At 43.1% G+C, this 27,179-nt stretch overlaps 1 protein-coding gene across 1 annotated transcript in view; it reads left to right on the top strand.

Annotated features, from left to right (window-relative positions):
- PTPRJ (protein tyrosine phosphatase receptor type J) overlaps positions 1-27,179 on the top strand; it is a 145,100-nt gene that overhangs the window by 63,939 nt on the left and 53,982 nt on the right. The window contains exons 2-3 of the mRNA XM_050953783.1: positions 19,181-19,199; positions 19,713-19,934. Of these exons, the coding sequence (XP_050809740.1) occupies positions 19,181-19,199; positions 19,713-19,934 (241 nt within the window). The remainder of the gene's footprint in view (positions 1-19,180; positions 19,200-19,712; positions 19,935-27,179) is intronic.

Raw genomic sequence — 27,179 nt, 5'->3', positions numbered from 1 at the left:
AGGCCCTCTTCTAGCAGTTGAGGTGTGAAAACCAAGAGAGGAGAAACTGGTTTTGTAGTTGGCAGGCCATTCACAGTCTTTGTTTAATCCTGAGCTGATGGTGTCAAATTTGCAGATGAACTGAAGCTCAGCAGTTTCTCTTTGAAGTCTGGTCCTGAAGTTTTTTTGCTGTAGGATGGCCACCTTAAGATCTGCTATTGTGTGGCCAGGGAGGCTGAAGTGTTCTCCTACAGGTTTTTGTATATTGCCATTCCTAATATCTGATTTGTGTCCATTTATCCTCTTCTGTAGAAACTGTCCAGTTTGGCCGATGTACATAGCAGAGGGGCATTGCTGGCATATGATGTCGTATATTACATTGGTCGACGTGCAGGTGAATGAACCGGTGATGGTGTGGCAGATCTGGTTAGGTCCTGTGATGATGTCGCTGGTGTAGATATGTGGGCAGAGTTGGCATCGAGGTTTGTTGCATGGATTGGTTCCTGAGTTAGAGTTACTATGGTGCAATGTGCAGTTACTGGTGAGAATATGCTTCAGGTTGGCAGGTTGTCTGTGGGCAAAGACTAGCCTGCCACCCAAGGCCTGTGAAAGTGTGGGATCATTGTCCAGGATGGGTTGTAGATCCCTGATGATGTGTTGGATGCGTTTTAGCTGGGGACTATATGTGATGGCCAGTGGAGTCCTGTTGGTTTCTTTCTTGGGTTTGTCTTGCAGTAGGCGGCTTCTGGGTACACGTCTGGCTCTGTTGATCTGTTTCCTTATTTCCTCGTGCAGGTATTGTAGTTTTGAGAATGCTTGGTGGAGATTTTGTAGGTGTTGGTCTCTGTCTGAGGGGTTAGAGCAGATGCGGTTGTACCTCAGTGCTTGGCTGTAGACAATGGATCGTGTGGTGTGCCCAGGATGGAAGCTGGAGGCATGAAGGTAAGCATAGCGGTCGGTAGGTTTTCGGTATAGGGTGGTGGTAATGTGACCATCACTTATTTGCACCGTGGTGTCAAGGAAGTGGACCTCCTATAAACTGAGTGACTCTTATTCTCCTAGGATCTGATCAGTGTTTGGTGATAAAGAGGGGAGTTATTTACATTATTTAACACAATAATAGGCAGCAGCTGGAGATGAAGTAGAAATAGTTTTCACAATTGCAGTGCTTCCAAGATGAGGCTACTTTGAGGATAGTGTAGTAGAAGACAACAAATTGTATGTTCCAAAGAGTATAGCTGTGAGGACTGGGCCAAATGATGAGGGTGACCTTCCAGAGTTAACTACAAAACCCTGTAGGGGTCTTAAATTTAATTAGAGAATGAATGAAACAAGAAATTATCTCGCAGAAGAGTGTTGTTGAGGATTTACTAAAAGTAGAGCTCATCACAGAAAATTAACGCTTGTGGCTGAAGACTGACAGATGATAGAATGATTGCTGTCTTGTATTTGAGAACTAACAAGCCACACAGCTAAAATTTATATATATATTTTTTTTAATATACCTTTTCTATCTTTTTCTTTATAACAAACCAAACGTATTCTAGGTGCTAAAATATAGAACAACTTGAACGAGTACAAAAGTATTATACATCAAAAATTAGAAAAGGCCAAGTCATTGACACTGTTTTGGATTCCCACATATTATCTGCTATATTCCCAGCACACAGATTTTGTGCTATCTATCCGAACAAAACAAAAGATTAATAAAATCAAAGTCAAAAGTGAAGAGGGTGGGCTGGGGGAAGAGATAAAAAGGAAAGGGGATGGGAGGGGAGGCATGTGGATTTATCTCTTGGCTTTCATCCAGGCCTCCTAGCAGCAATCTTTAGTCCCCCAGTTCTAGGATACTGTCCCAAGTAAGTGGACTCAGTGTATTCCAGGGTTTGCTTTCTATTTTATATGATTGATTCCTTTGAAGCCAGGTCCGTTCAGTCCATTATAGCAGCCTTTGTGCCTGCGAGGGAGGGGGGGGAGATAAAAACTATTTTGTAGGGTCTGGGTAGACTATAAGAAGGTTTTCCTTTGGATTCCAAAATGTCCTGGATATGCATTTTTTAATAAGTTTTTTGAATAAATAGGTTTGGGATATTGCAGCTTCTTTCCTCAGCTGCAGAGGAATGTGAGCAGAAAAGCAGAAACATTCCTGAAGTAAATTGGTTTTCCCACTCTCTAAATGTCAGGGACTGACATATCTTAGTTTTTGTGCTCTGTTCTTCCTTTTCAATATTCCGCTCTTCACTGATGTCAATTGAGGCCAGAAAGTCTTGTTGCTGCAGATGCACCTACAGCAAGGTACTGCCAAAGTGAGCTATTGCTTGCTCTGAATTGCAGCCACTGGTATTCTCTTTTCTATTTTCCCTGAGGGGAAGTAGTCTCAAATAAGGTAGATGAATGTAATAAAATTACTCTTAATAACACTCAACCATTTCTAATTGTTCTCTTAATCCCAGATATATTTCAGTTAGGTTTTCTAGTCTGGCGAAACATAAAAATACACAGTGAAACTTGCTATTTTATGCTAAATAAGAGTAGCCTAATATGCAGGTCTGCTAATTTTTAATATGTTTAACACATAAAATAAGAGATTGCCTTACTCCCTAAGGGCTTGATGTAAAACCTGTTGAAGTTAATGGAATTCTGTCCATGTATTTAAGAGGGTTTTGGATCAAGCCACGTTATGCAGTAGCGTTAAGTTACCTTACCAGAGCAATCTGTTGACCAATAAAGTAAATTGTATAGAAATACCAAAGAAACTAGTTAGATGGTGTTTCCGATCTATCCAAACGACTGTGAAAATGTCACAAGGGCCGATTTTCTTTTTTAAATAAATGTTTTCTTTATTATTTTTACTTGCTTGGTTTTGTGTTTTATATTAATGTGTGATGCAGCATGCAAACTATTTAAATTAATATGATTACCAACCTCAGGACCAAGCACACATGTACATCTGATTCCTAGACTTAAGAGCTGAAATAACATCCAAACTTCTGGAGGTTTATCTGAGCTAAACCAACCTACAAACCAGCTGAGGCTCCCTCACTATTGATTGGAAAGAAGAAAACCCAAGCAGAAATAAAACATGAACCCTAATTTCTCCATTTAAAGTTCACAACTAGTTAGGACTGGAATCCTTCATTGTTCTACAGCTGCTCCAGCCATAGATCTGCTACAAAATCAGGCCCTATATTTAACCTCTCGCAGCAAACAAGTGGCTATTAAATTGACCACTTATAGCCATGCATACTGGCTCTGAAATGAAAGAAAACTCAAGTTATCAGTGAATTAGCTTTTCTTCAAGTCACAATTTATTCATAGAGGCTAGTAGGGTGATGGGGTGATGGCAAGGCCAATTGTCGTTCCTGTTGCTATTCAATTTCTTCTTGGGGGTGGAGGTGGAGGGAGGGTAGAGAGGGTGGCGAGCACAAGAAGATGAATTTATTGGAGCAGTACAATGGGATCTGTTGTTTTCTGTTCCAAGTTATACTACATGTTTTGGATTTTAGCAGTCTGTTTGCCTTTTGCTCAAGTTTAAATCCATTAAATGAGATACATGTACAGTTAATTAAAGGCAAGACTGAACGATTTGAGGGTTTTAATTTCTTCCTCATTGGACTGTGACAATAAGGAAGTGTTCACTGAGGGTTTCTTCAAAACATCCTGGAGATAGGCCTGAGAGACACAGCTCAGATTGGGATGGGAATTTCTCTAAGTTTGAAGATCTTTGGATCTCCAATTTGTGCCATTGCTAAACACATCAGATTTGTTGTGAAAAAGTTGATCAAATGTTAGTTTTATTTCAGAGAAAATTTGCATATAGGTTTAATGCAAAACAGTGCACTGTAGGATTTAGGATGCAGCAAATAAGTTGCTGCTAAGAAATTTTGAGGCCAAGCCAATAACGTATCAAACAAAAAAAACAACGAAACAAAAAGAAGTTGGCACATTCAGATAACCAGGTTGGTAATATGGAAACACTGGTCACTGAACGGAAATATAAAACAATTGGTCTGGACTCAAAAAGCTAGGCAAGGAAGTGTTTAAATGTAGGTTTGATGCAGTGTAACTACTTGTAAAAGGATTGGATGCAATTGCCAAAGAATCCTCTGCTTAGTGCACAGCTCATGTCAAAGACTCAGCTAGTGGTATGTGCTGTTATATAAGGTACTTGTTTGTTAACCCTCATCTGGAATGCAGCACTGATCACAATACTGTGGGAACGATAATATTGCACTAGACAGGATGCAATGTGCGGCAGCAAAGATGATATATCTAAAGAATCTAAGTTATGAAGAAAGTTTAAAGGGACAAGTTGGGGTGACGTTAATGAAAGTGATTGCTAATCTTCACACGGAGAAATTCAAATTGATAAACCTTTTCATTTGAATGCACACAGTACTTTGTGCATAGTTACTACTTTTGTTTCAGGTATTTGTGATACTTAAGGACCTAGTGAAGTCATAATAGTCCAACTTTTTTTTCATTTTTCTCTTTTGACAAAAGAAAAGCGGAGGGCAGGGGGAAATAGTAAAGTCTTAATGTATATTACTAGTTTGATAGATATCAATCATTGTGTAAACACCTAGAAGATAATGGCATTCTAGGGCATAGCCAGAGTGGTTTTGTCAAAAATGAATCATGCCAAGCCAGCCTAATTTCCTTCTTTGACAGGTTTACTGGCCTAGTGGATTGGAGGAAGTAGTACATTGATATATCTTGATTTTAGTAAGGTTTTTGATACACTCCCACATGAGTCTCGTAAGCAAATTAGGGAAATGTGGCCTAGATGAAATTACTATAAGGTGGGTGCACAACTGGTTGAAAGATCATACTCCAAAGAGTAGTTATCAATGGTTCATTGTCAAACTGGGAGGGTATTTAATGGGGCCTGCTGGGGTCAGTCCTGAATCTGATGCTATTCAATATTTTCATTAATGACTTGGAGAGTATGCATATAAATTTGTGGATGACAGCAAGCTGGAAGGGATTGCAAGCACATTGATGGACAGGATTAGAATTCAAATAGACCCTGACAAATTGGAAGATTGGTCTGAAATCAACAAGATGAAATGAAATAAAGATAATTACAAAGTACTTCACTTAGGAAGGAAAAATCAAATTCACAACTACAAAATGGACTATCTAGCTATATGGTAGTACTGCTGAGAAAAGATCTGGGGGTATAGTGAGTCACAAATTGAATATGAATCAACAATATGATGCTGGTGCAGAAAAGGCTAATATTCTGGTGTGTATTAACAGGAGAGTTGTATGTAAGACATGGGAGGTAATTGTTTGCTCTGTTTGGTACTGGTGAGGCCTCAGGAGGAGTATGGTATCCAATTCTGGGTGCCACACTTTAGGAAAAAAGTAGAGAAATTGGAGAGAGTCCAGAAGAGGGCAACACAAAAATGATTGGTCCTATTTTCTAAACCTTTCATGATGAAAGCTTTAATAAAGGGCCTTCTGTTTAGTCTTGAGAAAAGAAGATTGTAGGGGGACCTGATAACAGCTCTCAAATATGTTAAGGGCTGCTGTAAAGAGGACTGTAATTAATTGTTCTCCATGTCTGCTGAAGGTAGGACAAGAAGTTATGAGGCTTAATCTTCAGTAAGAGAGTTTTAGGTTAGCTAGTAGGAAAAACTTTTTCTAACCATAAGGGTAGTTAATCTCTGGAATAGGCTTTCAAAGTAGGTTGTGGAATCCCCATTCATTATAGGTTTTTAAGAACGTGTTGAACACCTGTCAGGGGATGTTCTAGGTCAGGAGTCCCCAACGCGGTGCCTGCGGGCATCTAAATGCGCCCGCGTCCTGGCTGGCAGTCAAGCATCCACTGAAATGCCGCTGAAATTCAGTGCATTTCAGCAGATGCACAACCATCGCCATGCCAGACGAACAGGTTGGGGACCATTATTCTAGGTTTACTTGGTCCTGTCTCCAGCACAGGAGGCTGGACTTTCGAGGTCCCTTTCAGCCCTACATTTTTATGTTTCTGTGATGTATGGCTAAATCAAGGAATGCATCTGCTTGTATCCAGTGCATTCTAGCAGAGTAATTCTAAGACATGTGCTTTTATAATGCATTAACTTGTCTGGCAGCCTGAGTGTGATAACTTTTAATCACACAAATGTAGGTTTGGTGGTTTTATTGTGGCCTCTAGTGGCCTGTGGTCTGCATCACAGAAACATAAGTACATAGCAGGAAAGTCTCCACATTGAAGGGACCGCCTGTATTTTTTGTCAGCTGGAAGGTTGTCTAGATGCTAAATGCAGGGAATAGGTCAAATTTTCTTCTTATCCAGCACTAGAGAATCAAGAATGGAACTGAGTAGGTTTTGTACAAAATATCCCATGTAATAAACAGATAATATTTTGCATTTGAACACTAGCTTTTAAACAGGGAAAAAAATAAATGGAAAATATTAGCAGGAAAACTTGTTAAATATTTACAGGATAATATAACCCTAAGTTTATCAAGAACTGATCTTGCCAGGAAAACACGATTGCTTTTTTTGTTTGTTGTTGTTGATAGACTTGCAAAGTTAATGTATTGAGGGAATGCAGGATTTTAGTGAAGTATTTTATATACTTCAAAAACAAAAACTTTTATTGAGAGTTGACTGAAGGATCATTAACAAATGGTAGAATATGGCAGCACATCAAGTTAAGGGGAAGTTTTTATGATTGGGCTCAGAGGTCATTGCTAGGTCCTGTATTCATGCGGTGGTTGTGAAGCACTGAAATTTGCAAATAGTATTAAAGTGGGAAATTTTGTGTGGTGCCTACTTAGGACAAAGAGGAAAAAATAAAATGGGACCAATTGTGAAATAAACCTGCAGCCAGACCAGGACTGCACACTTATCTGCCATGATTCATCCCTTCAACAGAGCCTGCAGTGGCTCAGCCCTCAGGCATTCTGCAGCTGCCTATCTCTGAGAAAGGCCCATGGCAGATGACCCACAGCTGCAGGTATTTCACTGACCCTGCCAGAGCTGCAAGTGTTGGAACAACACTACTTGGCCAGGAGCCCTCCCGCTGCTTTGCAGTATTACAGACTACCTAGGCTTTCAGTCTGCTCTTGAACTGGTGCCTGTTTCTGCCCCTAGCCTTGCCCAAGCCTTGTTCCAGCCTGCTTAGCCTTGTCTGTGCCCTACCCTGACCCTGCTCCAGCCCCGCACCTACCGCCAGACTCTTGGACTGACTCCAACCGTTTCTGACCCACGGCCTGTCCCTGGACCCTGGTGTCAGTGCTGCTCTTAGCCCATCCCCGACCCAATCTGGCTTCAACCACCTCTCCATCCATCAAGCCTGACCAACTTGCACCCGGAGTTTGACACCTATAGCAATATGGACAGAATACACAGGGTATGTCTACATCTACAATTTTGCAGCTCTGGTTGTTACAGCTGTATTAGTACAGCTGTATAGGGCCAGCGCTGCAGAGTGGCCACACTTACAGCAACCAGCGCTGCAAGTGGTGTTAGATGTGGCCACACTGCAGCGCTGTTGGGCGGCTTCAAGGGGGGTTCGGGGAATGCGAGAGCAAACCGCAGGGAAGGAGACCTGCTTGCACGGGGGTTCGGGGAACGCGAGAGCAAACCGGGGAAGGAGACCTGCTTCCCTGCGGTTTGCTCTCGCGTTCCCCGAACCCCCCTGCAAACTGCAGGGAAGGAGACCTGCTTGCACGGGGGTTCGGGGAACGCGAGAGCAAACCGCAGGGAAGGAGACCTGCTTGCACGGGGGTTCGGGGAACGCGAGAGCAAACTGGGGAAGGAGACCTGCTTCCCCGCGGTTTGCTCTCGCGTTCCCCGAACTCCCCTGCAAACCGCAGGGAAGGAGACCTGCTTGCACGGGGGTTCGGGGAATGCGAGAGCAAACCCGGGAAGGAGACCTGCTTCCCCGCGGTTTGCTCTCACATTCCCCGAACCTCCCTGCAAACCGCAGGGAAGGAGACCTGCTTGCACGGGGGTTCGGGGAATGCGAGAGCAAACCGGGGAAGGAGACCTGCTTCCCCGCGGTTTGCTCTCACATTCCCCGAACCCCCCTGCAAACCGCAGGGAAGGAGACCTGCTTGCACGGGGGTTCGGGGAACGCGAGAGCAAACCGGGGAAGGAGACCTGCTTCCCCGCGGTTTGCTCTCGCATTCCCCGAACCCCCCTGCAAACCGCAGGGAAGGAGACCTGCTTGCACGGGGGTTCGGGGAACGCGAGAGCAAACCGGGGAAGGAGACCTGCTTGATTACCAGAGAGGCTTCCTCAGGTATGCTGCGATACCTGCTTATTCCACGGAGGTCAAGAAAAGCGCTGGTAAGTGTCTACACTTGATTACCAGTGCTGGATCACCAGCGCTGGATCCTCTACACCCGAGACAAAACGAGAGTACGGCCAGCGCTGCAAACAGGGAGTTGCAGCGCTGGTGATGCCCTGCAGATGTGTACACCTCCTAAGTTGCAGCGCTGTAACCCCCTCACCAGCGCTGCAACTTTGTGATGTAGACAAGCCCACAGTCTTTTATGTACCACCGTTTCAACTTGTTAAAGCAAGGGGGTATCATGCCAGGGAGTCAGTGTTGTGTCTAGCATTACACCTGAGCAATCTGAAGGCTGTCAGTGGAAGGTATTCCCTAGTCCTGAAGACAACACTGACATTGAGTTGGAGCACTACAAAACTACAGACAATCTGATTTTGTTCTTGTTTTACATTTTACTTCATTGCTTCACGACTAGAAAGATGATTTTTTTATATATGTTGGAAGGTTTTTTTCCCTTTTAATGTTATTGTTTTATATTTTCCTAAGTTAGGAATCTGTATATTCATTTGTAAGGGCTGTGACTCCAAAATTATAAACAATTTGTGGTTAGAGGTGTCACCTCTACTGTTGCTGTGCTACAACAGTCCATTGTGAAACAAGCCTATGATGGGAAATTTCCAAGAAGTTGCCTTATTTCTGTACTACGTTTTTAAAAACTGATCTGGACAATCAGGCTGCTACAGACCCCTTTGTGTATTTCATTTGTTGGCTGTATGGCAAATTCTGGCTTCTTTCTGTTGATCTTTACACCATTACAAATGTGCCATCGCTATGGGATCCTATTTATTTTTTCATTGTACACTCTCCCTTACAGGTAATGGAGGGTGTGCCTACCTGGGCTAACCCTGGGTGTCTATGCAGGAATTAGGGCCAGCTCTAGGCACCAGCGAAGGAAGCAGGTCCTGGGGGTGGCCAATACAAAGGAGTGGCACTCCATCTGTTAGTGGGGCGGCAAGTCCGGGTCTTCGGCGGGAATTCGGCAGCAGGTCCCTCAGTCTCTCTCTTCCTCTTGGAGCTGTTGCCAAAGTGCCGAGGAAGAGAGGGAGTGAAGGACCTGCCATGGAACAGCCATGGAAGAATGGAGCAGAGCGATCAGTGCCTTTTTTTTTTTTCCCTCTGCCGCTTGGGGTGGCAGAAAACCTGGAGCCAACCCTGGCAGGAATGTGCATTGTTTGTTTATTTTGGCAGTTGGCTCTGCAAACTTTAGATTTATATATAATGACGTAATTAATGTACCTGACAAAATCATAAATAAAAGACAGAATTATCAAGTACCACTTTAAAGCCTGGTATTGCACAATTTAGTCTCACCAGTTGTCCCACTGATGGTGTGTCTGCTTGGTGAAAATAAGGCAAGTGCAGTCTGGCCTTTAGTAAGTAGCTCTTTCAAATATTACTTGTAACTGTCAAACAAGCAAACTATTCTCTTTTGCAAACTGTTGCAAGACACAAACTCAACTGGACTGTCACTGAAAAGAGATCTTATGTAAAAGTAGGTGGAGTATCAGGGATTACTTTGATATATGAAAATGTATATAGTCTTTCTGCAAGATTAATTTAGCACTATTTCTTTTTAAACTGTCTACAGGGTGGTGGTTTCTGTTCATCTGGAGAGTCAATGACAGGCTTGTTGCTTTAGAAAACTCCAGGACACTAGTAGGTGACACCATTGGCCACTTGACTGGTTCTTCAAGGTCACATGCCACTAATATGTAAATAAACATATGGTTTTAGGAAACAATTTAAGTAATGTTGGGATTGGGGAAAGGCTTTTAAACAATAACTCATAATTTGGCAGCTGTTAAAAAGTGGCTTTCCACAGGTCTGTGTCGGAGGTAGGGAATGGGGAAACTCTGTAAAGGGTATATTTCTGTTTGGGGTTTTAATTGTAACTTAATGCTTGGGATCATGACATGTCACAACCCCAGAGGCAATGAGTCAGCATGGCAAGAACAGATCCTGCTTCTGCTACTCCAATAGGACAAGGAGCATGCAACACTATTCAGGCACCAGCTGGTGCTGTTGTGGATAGCATTAAAATTTCTCTTAATTCTTGGGAAAATTCTGGTTGTTAGCTGTGAAGCATTTCTTTCTCGCGGTTTAGCGTTATTGTCAGCCAAGTCGCTTCTAAATCTCTCTGGAAGAATCATGTTAATATGCATTATACAGACACAACCAAATAAAGCATTACCCGGTGCCAAATTGCTCTGTGGGGGAGTGGCCTTCTGTCTCCAAAGAGCCTTTCTGAGATTGAAGAGGAGGAGAGCATGGGTGAGGGAAACAGATTTAAGGGGCGATTCCCCCCACCCCACCCCATGAGAGCTCGTCACGTAATTTTAGCTACTTTTTTTTTATGTTAGATTTGTTCTACAGAAACATATTCTGAAAGCTTAACTGCTAAATCAGTCACCTGGTCTTCCAAAGGTTCAGTGGTAGGTACACTGGAGATTCACAGTCCTTTCTGGGTTTGTATTTTTTTTTTAATTAAAAAAACAAAATTTGGAGCTCCTGCTTATCCTTTTAACATTTACTCTGATCAATAGCAAGCTTCCAATTGCAGTTCTCAAAGGCCAGCTATGTGTGTGGGTGTTTGTGGCAGGGGGGACTACTAGACTGTCTCAAGTGTTGTTCTTTTGGCTGAAGTAAAATTCCAGATCAGCCCCCTTCTGGGATGTGTATTGAAATCTAGACCACACTGCAAAGTTTAATCATTTCTCTGTATTTAGTGTAATGGGAGATTAGGGTGACCAGACAGCAAGTGTGAAAAATCAGGACAGGGGTGGGGAGTAATAGGAGCCTATATAAGAAAAAGACCCAAAAATCGGGACTGTCCCTATAAAATCAGGACATCTGGTCACCCGATGGGAGATGAATATGGATGCTAGTATAAGTTGGAAGGAATTTTTCCTGTGCCCCCACTGAAACTTCAGTGTGGGTTATTTCCTGATTTACTATCCAGTATTTCAAAGTTTTCTACACAGCATTTCAAATATGAAGTTATACAGTAACTGAAGGTACTTCTGCTTTTTCAAGTCCATGGCAATGTGATAAATAACTCTGTTGTCAAAGTAACGCGCCCCCCCACCCAAAAGAAAAATAAAAATTGTTCAAAGAGGCCAGGTTTGATTTTCGGATTCTTTCTTCTTCTGAAACCAAAACTACATTAGGTTATATGGAGTACAGCTTTCACTCGATCAAATCCACCAAAGTTTTGGGTGGTATGGAGGCTGGGTGAATAAAAGGTTCATCTTTGGACTGATTTATAGTGTTAAGGTTATCAAATTAAGCCCTTTTATCCAGAAAGATAATTCTGCCATTGTTTTGCACACTGAACCCATTTTACAAACCTTGATAATATTGATAACGAGGTGGGTCACCATATGGTCACTCTTCTTGAAGTCACTGGATTCCTGGAGAAACCGAGAGTGGAAAAACACTGCCCTAAAAGGGGGATGCAGGGAAAAGATGGGGAGGATGAGGAAGGGCGGAGACATAGCCTCTCAATACATTTGGTTGCAATTTTCTTTGGGGCCTACCTACAAGGCTAAGAGACAGGCATGTCTCACATATCCTTTTCAGCTAGGGGATGAAAACATGGTTGCAACACAAATTAGAAATCCATCATTTTTGTCACAAAAACTCATGGAAATACCAAAAATTGGTGATGTTTGATCCTTGATTGGGGCTGGGGGCAGGACATGTCTTAGGGGATAAGAGAATTTTACAAATGTCAGCGGTCAAATCTAAATACCCACAAAGTAAAAATAAATGCTTAATACCTAAAAATGCTCTGTGCAAGCAAAGGCCACCAGTGTTAGTGTATGAATATAGTTTTTCTTTACTTTTTTCATAGCTTCTTTCTGTGGAGTTGCAATACTAATAGTGTGTGACGCTTGAATGGTTTCAGTCGATTGTTTAATAATGAACACCAACTGATTGGATTTTTTTCTCCTAGTTTGTTTTTTCTTTGTTGTCCTTAGTGAAACTACTTTATTCAGGGTTAAAAGGGGGGGGGGAATAAAACTTTCACAGAAAGCAACTTAGCATGCTATTTCTAAAATTAGAGCCAGTTTCCCTAGAGATAAACCCATCAACACTCACTAAATGAGGAAGTCACTGTGGTCTGTTAAAGGGCATTTTATGGGTTGACCTTGCATGCCTGCAAAGATATCGGAGGGGAAGTTTTGACGTTGTCATTTGCTTTAAGTATATTTTGAGTTCCACATTGAAATGAGTTAGTTTGTTGTTTTGTGGAGTTAGTGTGTGTAGCATAAATACATTTGATTAAGTGTATCACTGGTTGTCAGCTGAAATAGGTTCAGCAGAATAACTCATAAAAGGTCTAGTGGAGGTCAGAAAACTGGAATTAATGAACTATTCAGTAGAACTGTACTATATAACTAAACATTATTGCGTGGCATTTGGATAACTTGTTATATTAACTCCCCTCCCCCACAAGCACAAGGCCTTGACTTTCGGAAGGGCAGAGTATCCACAACTACCACTGAAGTCAGTGGGAGCCATGGATTCTTAGTTCTTTTGAAAACCAGCAAAAATGGCTTTCAAATTCAAATCAGTATTCGCTGACTCCTCCCTCCCTACTCTGGGTTTAATCCTTCATCCACTGAATTAATCTCAGATGTTGCCCCTGACTAAAATGGGTACATGTTCCCTCAGTTCTGCCTGTCACAAACATAGTAGGGGTGAAATAGCATTTTGGTTTCTTTGAAGAAGTTTGGTTATTCCTTCATATTTCTGTGTCTGAATTTCGCTGCTCTAAGAGTGGCATGTTGTGCATTGTTACCAGTCCAAGGAAAACCACAAGCCATTTGCCCACAGGGGTTGTGCATATGTTGACCTGTAGATGCAAACATTCTAGACAATACACCTTTCTTTATTTCCAAACTTAAATGACAACCCACCGTTGCAATATCCTAATTATTTTATTGTGGCTTTTTCCAAAAACTGTATTTTAACACTCTCAGAGAGAAACTTTTTCTACACTTGAAATATTATTCTTTGGTGATAGGGTGTTGGAAAGAGTTGGGTATGAAGAGAGTGCTCTTTCCGTCAATTAAGTTTCTAGCTAGTTCACAGTTTGAGGGAATGTGGGGGGGAGGGAGAGAGGGAGTAGCCTTATTATTATTATTATTATTATTATTTATTATTATAGGCCCTAGAAGCCCTAGTCATGGACTCGGGCCCTATTATGTTAGGCACTGTATAAGCACACAACAAATAAACCGTCCCTACACCCAGGAGTCTACCATCCAAGCATAAGACAAGAGACATCAGATGGATACAGACAGACAAATGGGGGAGTACAAGGAAAGAATGAGACGATACAGATCAACATGATAGGCAGCGGTCTTGGCACACCAGTGGCCTAACTTTTGTCAAGTTATTTGTAGGCATGATGGAAAAAGAGAGTTTGCAGGAGGATAATGGGGTAGAAGACTTGCAGATATTTACAGGGAGTGCCTCCGAAGCTCGAAGGACAGCATGGGAGAAAGTATGAACATATGCATGTGTGAAAAGTCTTCCTCTTCGATGGGGTGTGATGGATTTCCTGGTTTTACCTCTGAGTTGCTTAGGCTATGTCTACACTAGCACTTTTGTCGGTCAGGGTGTGAAAAAACCACCCTCCTGACTGACATAAGTTTTACCGACAGAAGTGGTGGTGTGGACAGTGCTATGTTGGTAGAAGATGCTCTCCCGCTGGCATAGCTACCAACACTCGGGGTGCTTTAATTATGGCAGTGGGAGAGCTCTCCCGCTAGCATAGAGCGGCTGCACAGGAGACCTTACGGCAGCGCAGTTGTAGTGGCAGAGCTGTGCTGCTGTAAGGTCCATAGAGTAGATGTAGCCTCACATGCCGATCGCTGAGCCCACAAAGCAAAGCAACACAAGAATAAAGCTGCTTCTCAGAAGTCAGGTCAGGATTTTTTTATTTTAATTTTGTTGGTATCATTAATGTGCAGTCAAATGGCTTCCTACTCCTGTATTTACATGAACAAAACCACTTTGTTTTGGTTTTGTTTTGGAAACTTGAGCGGGTAAAGCAGGTGTTATCCTGCTGGCAGGGTTTTTTCCCCCTCTCCGGGAACCTGGAGTTGTTAAAAGTGCCTCCCACTGAGTCGTTGTACATGTTGCCTAATCATTTTGCACAGGGGCTTAATATCACCACGTGACAAGTAGCCACAACCCTTGCTCAGTTTTTCATGCCTATTTTTCCCCTTCTCAGAGAACTCTCTTCCCTCAGCATCATTCCTCCCTTTTCTTCATATCTCCTTCTGTTGTCTCTTTCCCTCTGCAGTCTTGTCTTTCATCATTTCAGGAAGACCCCAAGGAAGATTGCGAGGCTCTATTCCCAGTACAGCCACGCTACAATGGGTACCTGACAGTGTGGGTTAAATTCAGCTAGAGCAACTCTGCTTTGAACAGTGTGCTTGACAGTGACAACCTGACTTCAGAGTTCAGCCACTTTGATCAAGCTCGGAGAATTGCTACCTGCCACATGAAAAGATGTGGCCATTGAAACTACAATGAAAAGTTTGGTTATGCATCCCTCTATTTTTATTCAGCTAAAATGATCAGTGTCTCTCATTTTACTGCATTTTCCACCTTTGGTTTCTAAAAGCTTATTTCCTGGTTTTGCTCCCCCCCCCATACAATTGTTTTGTTTAAAAGAAGCTCCATATATGAACATTTAAATTTAAATACAATTGAAAAGGTAAGGGGAAATGTAGGGCTTCTAATGTATCAGATGTGAATATGAGGAAAATCAGGTGTTCAGCACGAATATCCTCTGAGATAATGATCAAATGTTTTGTATAAATACAGTCTCATTAAGTAACCCTGGAGCTAGGGAATGGTTCAGTTTAAGACTTGTTATGACATTTAGGGCAGGTCTACACATACAGTGCAGCAGCAGCACAGCTGTAGTGCCACTGCAGCATGGCTGGTGAAGACGCTCTATGCCGATGGGAGAGAACTCTCCCTTAGGCAAAATAAAATCACCTCCACAAACAGCAGAAGTTCTGTCAGCAGGAGAATCTCTCCAACCGACATAGCACTGTGCACATGAGCACTTATGGCAGTGTAACTTATGTCGCTCAGGTGGGTGGTTTATTCATACCACTGAGCAATGGTAAGTTATGCCGACTTCAGCTGTAGTGTAGACATAGCCTCAGTTAGGCAAGATTGACTCTTATTGAAGTTCTGTGTTGGTTTTTTTGGATGTTCTCTGGTGTGAAGGTTGTGGTGTTTTGGGAAGTTCAGTTTGTAAGATCTGTGGCTTTGTCTACACTACAAGCACCAGAGTACACACTTACTACAGTGATGAAAGGATTTTTTCCATTACTGTAGAAAATTCACCTGGTAGCTAAGTTGATAGAAGTATTCTTCCATAGACCTAGCCGTGTCTACACTGGGACATAGATCGGCTTAACAATGTCTCTGAGATGTGAATTTGTCACACCCCAAGCAATGTAACTAGGTTGACTTATGTTTTAGGTGTAGATCAGGGTAACGTCTGTTTCTGAAAAGTTAGAAGGGCATTGTGAGATGAAGAGAAGCATGTGGTACTGAAGGGAACCACAAAACAATAAACTTTTTAGACTAAAAAAGGAGCAGTTCTTCACAAAACAAAAATTTGGGGTAGTTGCCTGTTTTGTTGTTTAAACAGTGTTTTCAAGTCACATTTTAGGTTAATGTTTACATATATGTTTTAGCTGAGTGATAAATGTTTGGGGTAGAAGGAAGAGAGACAGGTATTGCAGGATCATTGCCATCTCTAGGAGGTTTTTTTGTTTGTGGGAAAGGAAGTAACTGAAGGGCAGATTATGAATGGTGCTAAACTTTCAGGGAAGAATCTAAAAGAGCCCAGCTGGCTACGCTGCCATGTCCCCTCAGTTTCACATAGCCTGAGTTCTGATGGTGGCAGAGGAGAAAGGGAGCTTCTTGTGTTAGTGGCACTCCTCTTCCTGGGGATCTGTGAACATGGAGGGGAGCTTGAAGGCCCTGTGACAGGCTCCATATGTTTGTGATTCATATTTGACATGGATCAGAACTTCAGGGGAAATGTGTAGTCATTAAAATATGGTGTCTTGACAGCATGTCCAAAGCTTATCATCAGAGTCAGGAAATGCAGGTACTCCAATGAGTGGTACGAAAGAGAGTGTGAATGCTAATCTCATGTGGATAATTTCCATATACTAAACAAGCAGTCTCAACCAGGGAGGAAAAGCACTCCATAAAAGGGAGGTGTATGCCAAATGGTTAAGGGACCAGACAACTTTCTGTGCACTGAATATTCAGTTAAAATTACGTAAGAACAAACCGTTTTTCCAAGCTTATTGAATAGTATGTGGAACGTGTAATGGTGAACATTTACCAGAACAGGACAGAGGGGAATCCACATTCTGTGCTAATTTTATTGTGGCAGGTATTGGTGTCCAGAATTACTGACTTCCTTTCTGATACGATGATAAGCGAAGTCACATCTTTACTTTTATTCTCTGTGGTAAAACTAGTAGGCTAGCAGAGCTGATGGGAAAGAGCAGGAGATCAAGTGGTCACTGCAGCCCAGACTAGCCCTCCGAGAAGTAGCGATGCTAGAGAGAAAGAGATCACAAGTGCATGAAGAAGTGAGATGAAACCTGAACCATAGAAGACGAATGTGCTATTTGCCTGAATCACTAACCTTTCTAAATGTGCATAGTATCTCATCTACATGAGGTTTTACATTAGTGCAAGACTAGGTATGATTTCGTACAGGTCCGTAGCATCTCCTTACCATAATATGGGGTGAATCACATCAGAGTGGATGACCAGTCTGGCCTTTATAAATCTGGCAGTAATGCTAGAGGGGAAGGTGCTTGCCAGCTGCTCAGTCCATTCAAAGACAAAGGTTGTCCTAGCCAATGCCAGGGACAGAGATCTTTGGGAAGAAGCCTTCCTGTGCCTGGAGATTCCCTCAAACTCTACGGCTAAGTCGGTTTGCCCCACACTAGAATGAATTACAAAACGCTGTTTGATTTTGAGATTTTTATGCAAATGAAATAGGGGCAAGAAGTGAATAAATTACGCTATTTAGATTTTCCAGTGTTTTTTTCTTCCTTTTCTTAAAGGCTTATTACACTCAATGTCTATGTTTACTTGTATGGACTGTTCATATGTATATAGGCAAGTTACACAACGTAAATTGTCTGTTTAATCCTTACATGTAATTGTTAAAATATATTACCACTATGCAGCAAAGGAAACAGTCAGTTTGCATTAGTAGGTTATGAGGATCTGAAAAGTTCAGTTTGTTTTCTATGTGTATGTGCCTGCAGAACTCCATCTAGTGTTGGTCTTTAGATTCTCTTTAATGTGCATTTTCCAATCTATGTTGTTTGCTGCCACCTAGTGATAGAAGAAAATAATTATGGGTCAGTTCCATTAAATCATTGGTTTTCAAACTGGTGCATTTCCCCTTCGGTGGGAAGGGAGGTGCCAAGGTTATCACGTGAATACGAGGACCTGGCTGTCTTATTAGCTGAGCTGCAGCTCCAGCTGCTGCTGCCAGGCTAGAAGAGGTCAGAGGAGTTTGGGGCATAGCATCTCCCTTTGCAGCAGCTTCAGGGAGTGGGGAGCATGTCAGCTCACTCTCCTCTCCAGAGGCTCATGTGCATGTGTCCCCTTGTGAGAATTCCTCCCTTCCTGCACAGGTTCTTGTACATGCATGCTGGGGATTGTGTCAGGGCAAAAGGAGTCTGTGGCCTATGAGTGATTTGGGAGTCCCAGGGGTGGGAGCACAAGGAAAGGGGTGCAGCCCAACTGTCTATCACCCACCCAGAGTATATCATGGAAAGAGGATGCTCACAAACTGGGGAGCAGCAGGGCACCCTGGCCAGGATGGACTCCTGGACCCCAGTGTCCAAAGAAACAGAGTTTTTTAGAAAGATGGGGAGTATACATGGGACATGAATCTCCAAAGCGGAGTGCAGCAAAAAAAGCTTGGGAACCTCTGCATTAAATTTTCCTGCCATGAGGGCAGGGGACTGGACTCGATGACCTCTCGAGGTCCCTTCCAGTCCTAAAGTCTATGAGTCTATAAATGTTTGCAGGTACTAAAACAGCGTAGTCAAAAATTGCAAAGCACCTCCTTGGATTTCCTTCTGCAAACAAAATTAAACACATGTTGGCATTGCTATCTGAAAGGCTGCAGATTAGGTTCTTGGAGAATGCTTCTCAAGCCCAGACAATTATTATATGTCAACATATACAATAAAATAACTTCTTAAAACTGTTTCCAGTTTATCAATGAAATATTTTTCAAATTTGACTGAGTTCAGAGCGCTTTGGATCAGAAACACATGGAGTGCTCCTCTCTGAGATGTAATAGTAATGTTTATTGTATAGTATAAGGAGGATGGGAGAATCTTTTAAATCATAGATGGAAAAGACTTCTTAGCTCTAGGCTTGTCCTTTCCAAGGGAAGATGATTCCCTAAGACACATTTTCTAGTATTTTGTCTGAGGTCTTATAGATTTCTTTTATAACTTTTTTGGTACAGTATAAAAAAAATAAGATTAGTTGTGTATACCTATTTCTATAATTAAATATTGAAATATTATGATTGCCGTATTCCTTCCCACCCCTGCAATATAGCTGCAATCTTTTGAACAATTTTTTTCTGTTAAATAAGTATTTTCTAGCTACTATTTTTTATGTCCTTAAATTTTGGGTGTCCATTTTGCATATCAAAAGTTTTGATATCTACTAGCAAACATAGATTTGATCTGATTATATATTCTCTCTGTAGCTGTTAATTTTAAGATGTTTAATTTTTGTTTTCTACTTCCAACACTTAGTTATCTAACTCCTAGTATTTATTTTATTTTCAGATCAAACCTGCAGCTGCCTGTAAGTACCAATCTATTACTTTATTATGATTTTGTTTAGTATCCAAATTTCACAATGTGGACAGGTGCAAATGGATATAAACTGGCCATCAATGAGTTTAGGCTTGAAATTAGACAAAGGTTTCTAACTATCAGAGGACTGAAGTTCTGGAACCAGCTTCCAAGAGGAGCAATAGGGGCAAAACACCTAACTGGCTTCAAGACTGAGCTTGTGGACGTTTGTGGAGAGGATGGTATGACGGGACTGCCTACAATGGCATGTAGCCCATCTGCAATTGCTAGCAGCAAATATCTCCAATGGCCGGTGATGGGACACTACAGTACAATTAACTCAAAGTAAAAAAGTCTGATGTAAAAGCAGGGAACAGTAAAGTGGTATTTAAAGTGGTGGTGTTATAGTCTGAAGAAAACCCAATTAGCAATAACAAAAGTGGTTACACATACATAAAGTGAAATGCCAGAATTATGTGTAGGTGTTTAACCATTTTTTTGTAATTTTGTCCTTATCTTATAGGCTTTGAAGATTGCAGCTCAGTAAATGTAAATGCGACGACGACAGAAATCCATATTGACACATTACCAGAAAACTTTACAATAAACAATGTAACTTTTGCGAATGGAACACTGTTCCAGAATTCATCACTGAACAATTCAATAGGAGGTCTTTCACCTGGTATACAATATATTATCAACTTTCAAAATGGTACAGAAGCATGTTGCAAAAACATTACAACAAGTAAGTGACATGAGGTTGTTGTAGGAGACAGTATCTTTTCATTTTATAGTTTTTCTTACCATTTTAAATCCTGTCTACACCAAAGAAAGCAAATGGCATAGCAGAGTGTTGCTCCACCTTGATTCCTGGCAGAGTAGTGAGCCATGTTATGTCGAAGACCTGTATCTGCTTAGTAGGGTTTGAAAACAGTTTGTGAACATGAAGCCTTACAATATTTCATGAATGCAGGTGCTGTCATCTAGTTGTAGACTCTTTACCTATGAAGGGTTACTTTTCTTTGCTTTCCTTTTCGTGGTTTCAGTTGGCAGCATGGACAAATGTATAGAGTTGGGCTAGTGTTGTGAGTGTTTGGACTGTGACTTATATATGAAATACTTTGTGACAAATCACTCCTGCAACTGCTTATATACTATAACAGGGTACGGCAACCTTTGAAAAGTGTTGTGCTGAGTCTTCATTTATTCACTCTAATTTATGCGTGCCAGTAACACATTTTAATGTTTTTAGAGAGTTTCTTTCTCCAAGTCTATAATATATAACTAAACTATTGTTGTATGTAAAGGAAATAAGGTTTTTAAAATGTTTAAGAAGCTTCTTTTAAAAATTAAATTAAATTAAAATGCAGAGCTCCCCTGACTGGTGGCCAGGACCTGGGCAGAATGAGTGCCACTGAAAATCAGCTCGCATGCTGCCTTCGGCATGCGTGCCATGGGTTGCCTACCCCATACTATAATATATACGGTACCGTACCACATATCCAGATGGCTGATGGCCTTGTGTTCTAGGGCCCTCTCCTTACTTTGTTGTACAGTCAGCAAGACCCTTTTTCCCACAGTTGCAATAAGTATCTTTTAGAAAGAACAGCACGTTGGTGGCAACAACCTTCAACACCCTGAGTGGTGTAGGCAGGAGAAATGAGGCAGCCTGACTTCTGAGTGTTGGGGAGGTCAGTGCCGCTGCTCCTCAGTCCTGGCTGACCAAACCTAAGATGGAAAAGGGACTGAGGGGGCCAAAGGGTGAAGGGGAAGTAGTGATCAACAACTAGGAAATGCCCAGCTGTGGATGAGGAAAGTTGCTGCTAAGGCCTCTAGAAGAGTCCTGACTGCCTCCTGGCTTAAGTAGACTAAATAAAATCAGCATTTATATGCACATAAATGAAAACCTAGCCCAGTATATCCTGTCTGAATACATCAGTAAGTCCTTAAGGAGTTCTAAGGGTGCTGCCCTCTATCAGTTAATATTAGCCTCTGGCCACATTACTGTGTCTTGCTGCCCCCTTTCTGTTTTCCCTGTTGTTACTCAGGACTTTCCATACCCATCCTTCTGTTCAGAACTGCCCTTTCCTTCTTAATGCTCACAATAAGCTGTTCCCTGCTAAATTTACACCAGACCTAGATTAGCTGATTGACACTAAAAGGACGGGTTGTGGGAAGCAGAGTGAAAATTCTATTGGAGGCTATGAATTAATATAGTCTTGCGGTTAGCATCAGATGTGTTTAAAGCAAAAAAATTCCCTTTGATAAGTTTCATTCTAATATATCTGGCTGATCAATCCGCACAACACTGAGTGACTTTAATGGTATATTTCGGAATGATAATCTTTTATGTATATTCTTCTATTTGTTAATATTGCAACCATTTGCCTGTCTGTATAACTGCCCATAGTGTTATATAATCTAGCTCCAGAATCTAACATTTATAAGGCACTTTTCCAGATTATTCCATATTCTGTATTGGAAAATTTACTTTTAAGATTTAGAAAAATAACTGTAGGGCAATATAGATGTACTTTGTATATAAGAAGGCCTACATATCTTGTAAGGCCATGGCAGAAACAGTTAGGGTAACTTTCCCTCACATATTAGTAAAATGGCATGGTCAGAAGTGTACTCAGGTTTTGGGCATCCCATATTTAAACTAGTAATTCCTTAATGGTTTCATATCAAAGATACAGAACTACATTGACTGGTACACTCTAGCTGCTTTGTACTTCTTTGCTGATGCATAACCAGAGTGGTGCACTCAGCCAAAACATACCGATTAATCTAACCCATAACGGCTAGAAGATTATCAGTTATAGTAAAAGAAGGAACCTTTTACATTAATAAGGCCATGAGGCAGAGTATGGGAAGTGCTCCAAGTTCAAGCATATGATAATCCATGTCATGACAAATCCTAGAATGGCATTAAGAACTTCCAGAGCGTACTCGGATACGTTCACAAGCTGAGCAGCTTGTCTTGCCATATCCATAATGACAAAAATGATATTTCATGCTGTACCCTATACAATTAATATTAGTATTTACTAGTCCTGGGGCTAAATAAAACCCAGTTGTAAGTGACAATTTTTTGGATCACTGCTATAGAATACTGTAGTAGGTCTTAAAAGAACCCAACCCTATAATGTAAAACCACAATTATATTATGTGAATTAATATTGGAGCTCTAACTGTTTTGTTTTCCTTTCAGCAAGTGTTCTTGCTGTACTAATAATACATTTACTTTTTACCAGATAGAACCCAGTGCAGTTTCTGACATCAGAGTTATAAATATCGGCACAGGAGACGTAACCTTGACTTGGCAAAACAGGAATGATGAGGCTTCTCAGTAAACTTATAGGATACTCTGTGCAGTTAATGAAAGTTTTTCTCAAAAAAAAAAACATCACTTCCCAAATCACGACTGCTACCATTATGGGATTCGAACCTGGTACCTTTTATGCAGTTATGGTCTTCGCACAAGCTGCAGAGACTGAAGGAGACCCCACTGCCACAGAGACCTGTATGAGTAAGCAGGGTCAGCATTTCTGCCACACGGGGCCCTGGAAAGTTACGTGATTGGGCTTCGGCTTCAGCCCTGCACACTGGGACTCGGGCTTCAGCTTTAGTCCTGCGCGCCAGGGCTCAGGCTTTGGCTTCTTAGTTTCTGCCCTGGGCCCCAGCGAGTCTTAACACCGGCCATGCAAGTAAATCATTGAAACCTCTTTCAAGAAAACATTCTGAAATGATAATCTGTGGTTTCAACCTCTGTCACCTTGTCACTTTGTCTAATTTATGAAATTTCTGTACATCTTTGACATCTTGTCTACGCTACAGGGAAAATCGATCTAAGCTGTGCAATTTGGGTTATGTGAATAGCGTAACTCAAATTGACGTAGCTTAGAGCTACTTAACGCGGTGTCCACAGTACCTGATGTCTCCTGTCAACTCCCCTTACTCTTCTCAATCCAGTGGAATACAGGAGTCAATGGGAGAGCGATCTGTGGTTGATTTAGCAGGTCTTCACTAGCCCCCCTAAATCGACTGCCGATGCATCAATCGGCTTGCATCGATCCCCCGGTAAGTGTAGACAAGCCCTGAGATAAGTGATTTCTGCCAACGCAATACTGCTGCAGTTAGTAGTTCTGGGCTGCTTAGTAGCTTTAAGAGCATAACCTCTGGCCCACAGAATTAACAGTAAAAGCTAGTGCTACAATAAATACAAGAGTATGTGTTACAATGGGGAATCATCCCACAGTCTTCATAGCTGTGTGTGTGTGTGTGTGTGTGTGTGTGTGTGTGTGTGTGTGTGTGTGTGTGTGTGTGTGTGTGTACACGAGAGAGAGAGAGAGGGCACTCTTCAGCCATAAAGGTTTGGCCCTCTTGAACAAGGAATTTTCCCTGCATTGAGGGGCTCTTTCCACTTGAATAAATGCCAAGAAGGGAGTTTTATATTTCACTGAAGTTGTCCAGTTTTGTCACTATTCTTAAATGTACTCATTCACATTTGGTAAGTTCCAGAGGCATTTTAACCAGATGGTCTATATGGGATAGCACTTAGCATTTCTGAGCTGCTGAAGTCTGGATTGTTGGGTTTTTTTGTAGTTGCTATGGTGGTTCTGAGGAAACATTCCTTTATATTTGGAGTCAGGGGAGCTAACGAAGATGTGTTTGTGTGCACTTGCACACAGGGCCGGCTTTAGGCCAATTTGCCCGATTCCCAAGAATCGGGCCGCGCGCCTAAGAGGGCCCCGCGCCTTAGACACTTTTTTTTTTTTTTAAATGTACCCCGGGTCCCTGGCTGCGATGTGCTCCGGGGTCTTCCATGGTCCCGCTCCCTTGAGGGAAGCGCAGGCGGGAGCACGGAAAGCCCCGCGGCCCCGGCTGGAGCGCGGCAAGCCCCGCGGCCCTGCTCTCCCGGCTGGAGCCCTGGCCGGAGCGTGGCAAGCCCCGCGTCCCCGCTCTCCTGGCTGGAGCCCCAGCTGGAGCACGGCGAGCCCCGCTCTACCGGCTGGAGCTCCGGCCGGAGCGCAGCAAGCCCCGCGGCCCCCCTCTCCTGGCTGAAGCCCCGCTTTCCCGGCTGGAGCTCCGGGCCCTTTAAATAGCCTCCAGAGCCCTGGGGTAGTGAGGGGCTCCTAGGGCTATTTAAAGGGCCAGGGCTCCAGCTGCCTCTGCCACCCTGGTCCTTTAAATAGCTGCCAGAGCCCCGCCACCTCCCTGCATTCCCCAGGGCTCCCACGGCTATTTAAAAGGTCCAGGGCAGGGTAGAAGCTGGGGAGCCCCTGGCCCTTTAAATAGCCCCCAAAGCCCCGGGATAGCAGGGAGCTTGGGGGCTATTTAAAGGGCTGGGGCTCCAGCTGCCTCTGCTGCACCCCCTGCCCTGCCCATACCAGCCCTGCTCCCCCTGCCTGCAGCCAGCTGTGCACCCTGTGCCCACAGCCAGCCCCTGTCAAAAAACCCCTGCCATGTCTCCAGTCAACCCCTGCCACACACCCCTGTGGCCCTGTCCAAAGCCAGCCAGCCCCACACACACTGCTGCCCGCACCAGCCCTGCACATCCTGCTGTGTCTCCAGCAACCCCTGCTGCAGCCCCCTGCCTGAAGCCAGCCAGTCTCGCACTCCTCTGTCTCCAGCCCTGCCAACCCCTGCTGCATCCCCCCGCGGCCCTGCCTGAAGCCAGCCCGCCCCACACACCCCCTATCTCCAACCAGCCCCGCACCCCTTGCCCTGCCTGCAGCCAGACCCTACCTCCAGTCAGCCCCTGCCCTGCCTCCAGCCAGCCCCATGTCCACTGCTGGCCTGCGGTTCCAGGACAGTAACCCTGCACACCTGCTTCAGTGGGGGGGGCAGGGAGCAGCTGGGACCCACACATGTGAAACGGCAGTCATTAATAACCAATCAACAGCATATATGATGCAATGTACATAATATATAATTTTATTATTTATATAGTTATGGAAAGTAAATAATACATGAAAGAAATGAAAGGCTTTTTTTTCCACTTTTTTTTTTAAGTCATCCCTGCCAGGGCCCCGCCAAAAATGTTCGAATTGGGCCCCGCGCTTCCTAAAGCCGGCCCTGCTTGCACAGCTTGCTGTTGCACATAAGCTGTGATTCAAGAGTCCTGTTTGTCCTATTTTCTTAATTTTTTGTAAGGTAAATTCAGTTTTCTTTTGGTTAATTTATCAGTAATTTTAAAGCACTGTGTAAATTAAACAAAAAACCTCAAACCACCAAATTTATCTTACTTATTTATCTAAATATTTTAGAAGTCCCTGGTGATTTTGGAGACTAAGTACTTTTTTAATCTGTATTAAAATCATGCTATCATTGTAGTGCATCCATTCAAAGAATGTGAATATTTGAATATCTAATACTTTCTCTTTGATGTTTTGTTGAACACCTAACTCCATTGACTTCAGTGGAGCCAGGATTTCACCCAAAAAAAGGACATTCAAAGTAACTTAAATTCAAGTAATAAAATCCAGTAGACCATCTGAAATATGAGTTTCATTGGCAATTGTATCCCAGATGAGCAAAGCTTTGGTTTTGTCCAGGACAACTAAGAATAAAGAGTTAAGTAGGAAATGTTTACTGGTACTGTCAGTAATTTCATTTCTTTTTTAAACAAACAAACCTGACTTCTGGCATGCTGTACCCTGTTTAATGAAGTTCTGGTGTGACCTTCCTGGCCTTTTGAAAATCCTAGTAGTTAAAAATCTATAAGGGATATGCTTCAGTTATAAATGGATGACTTCTGTAGAGCCCTACACACCTAAATCTGTATGAATTGCAGTATAGAAGAAAATGCAGAGTATTAAAAAATTTTAAAAAAAGGCAGCTAAGCAAATCTATTCATTCCTCAGTACGTTAAGATAGGAATTAAGTAAGATTCAGGGATATGCTGTTAGGTTTCGTGAGCTGTGCTGTGCTGATGCTTGGTACAATTAGAGATGATGTGTGCAGGAAAGGTAGCCTTCAACCACCTTTCTGTTTTCTTGAACATGAGCCTGCTGGGAGCTGAAATGGCACCCAATGTAACTCTCATCAGACCCACCTTTCCAGTCGTGACATTTCCCTTACATTGTAGCAGTAGTAGGAAATGGGAAGGCTGGAGCAGCCCAAAGGGCTGAGGATCTAATCTTTTAATTTTAGTCTGGTCCAGTGATGATATGCTTTAATTTTAACTGAATGTGTGCTTCTGAAATTTGCAGAATTGACATCCTTGTGAAGTCCTCTGTCTATGCCAGGGGTCTCAAACTCAATTTACCGTAAGCCAATGCCAGTCCTCAAATCCCCCCAGCAGGCCAATAATGTCACTCATGCTGCCCAGAACCCGCACCCCCCAAACTCTGCACCCCCAAAAAACTTTGCTTTCCACCTGCCTAAGGGTCTGGGAGGGAGTTTGGGTGGGGGAGGAGGTCTGGAGTAGGGGATTGGGGTGCACGCTCTGGGAGAATGTTTGGGTGCAGAAGGAGTGAGAGGTTAATCTCTGGGAGGGAGTTTGGGTGGGGGAGAGGGTCTGGCGGGGATGGAGTTCGGGTGCTGGGTGCAGGCTCTGGGCTGGGCAGGAGATGGGGTTGCAGGCTCTGGGAGGGGTGCAGGCTCTGGGAGGGAGTTTGGGAGTGGGAGGAGGGTGTGGGAAGAGGGGTACAGGCTCTGGGAGGGAGTTTGGGATCTGGGGGATGTAGGGAGGGGGTGCAGTCTCAGGGAGGGAGTTTGGGGTGGGAGGGAGTATGTGGGAAAGATGTGGGGTGCAGGTTCTGAGAGGGAGTTTGAGGCAGAGAGAGGGGGTGTGGGAAGGGGGGGCAGGCTTTGGGAGGGGGTGGGTGGTGCGGCACTTACCTGGGGGTCCAAGGCAGGGCGGGCCGAGGGGCCTCCGCACACTGCTGCCCCAAGCCACCGCCCCTGCAGTTTCCGATTGGGCACAGGGGCAGCGTGTGGATGCACAGCCCCGCCCCAGGGATGCAGCGAGGGGCCAGCAGAT

The sequence above is a fragment of the Gopherus flavomarginatus genome, chromosome 5, assembly GCF_025201925.1.
Source record: "Gopherus flavomarginatus isolate rGopFla2 chromosome 5, rGopFla2.mat.asm, whole genome shotgun sequence".
Lineage (NCBI taxonomy): Eukaryota > Metazoa > Chordata > Testudines > Testudinidae > Gopherus > Gopherus flavomarginatus.
Note: the sequence above shows the minus strand (reverse complement) of the source record. Positions and strands in the feature narration are given on the sequence as shown.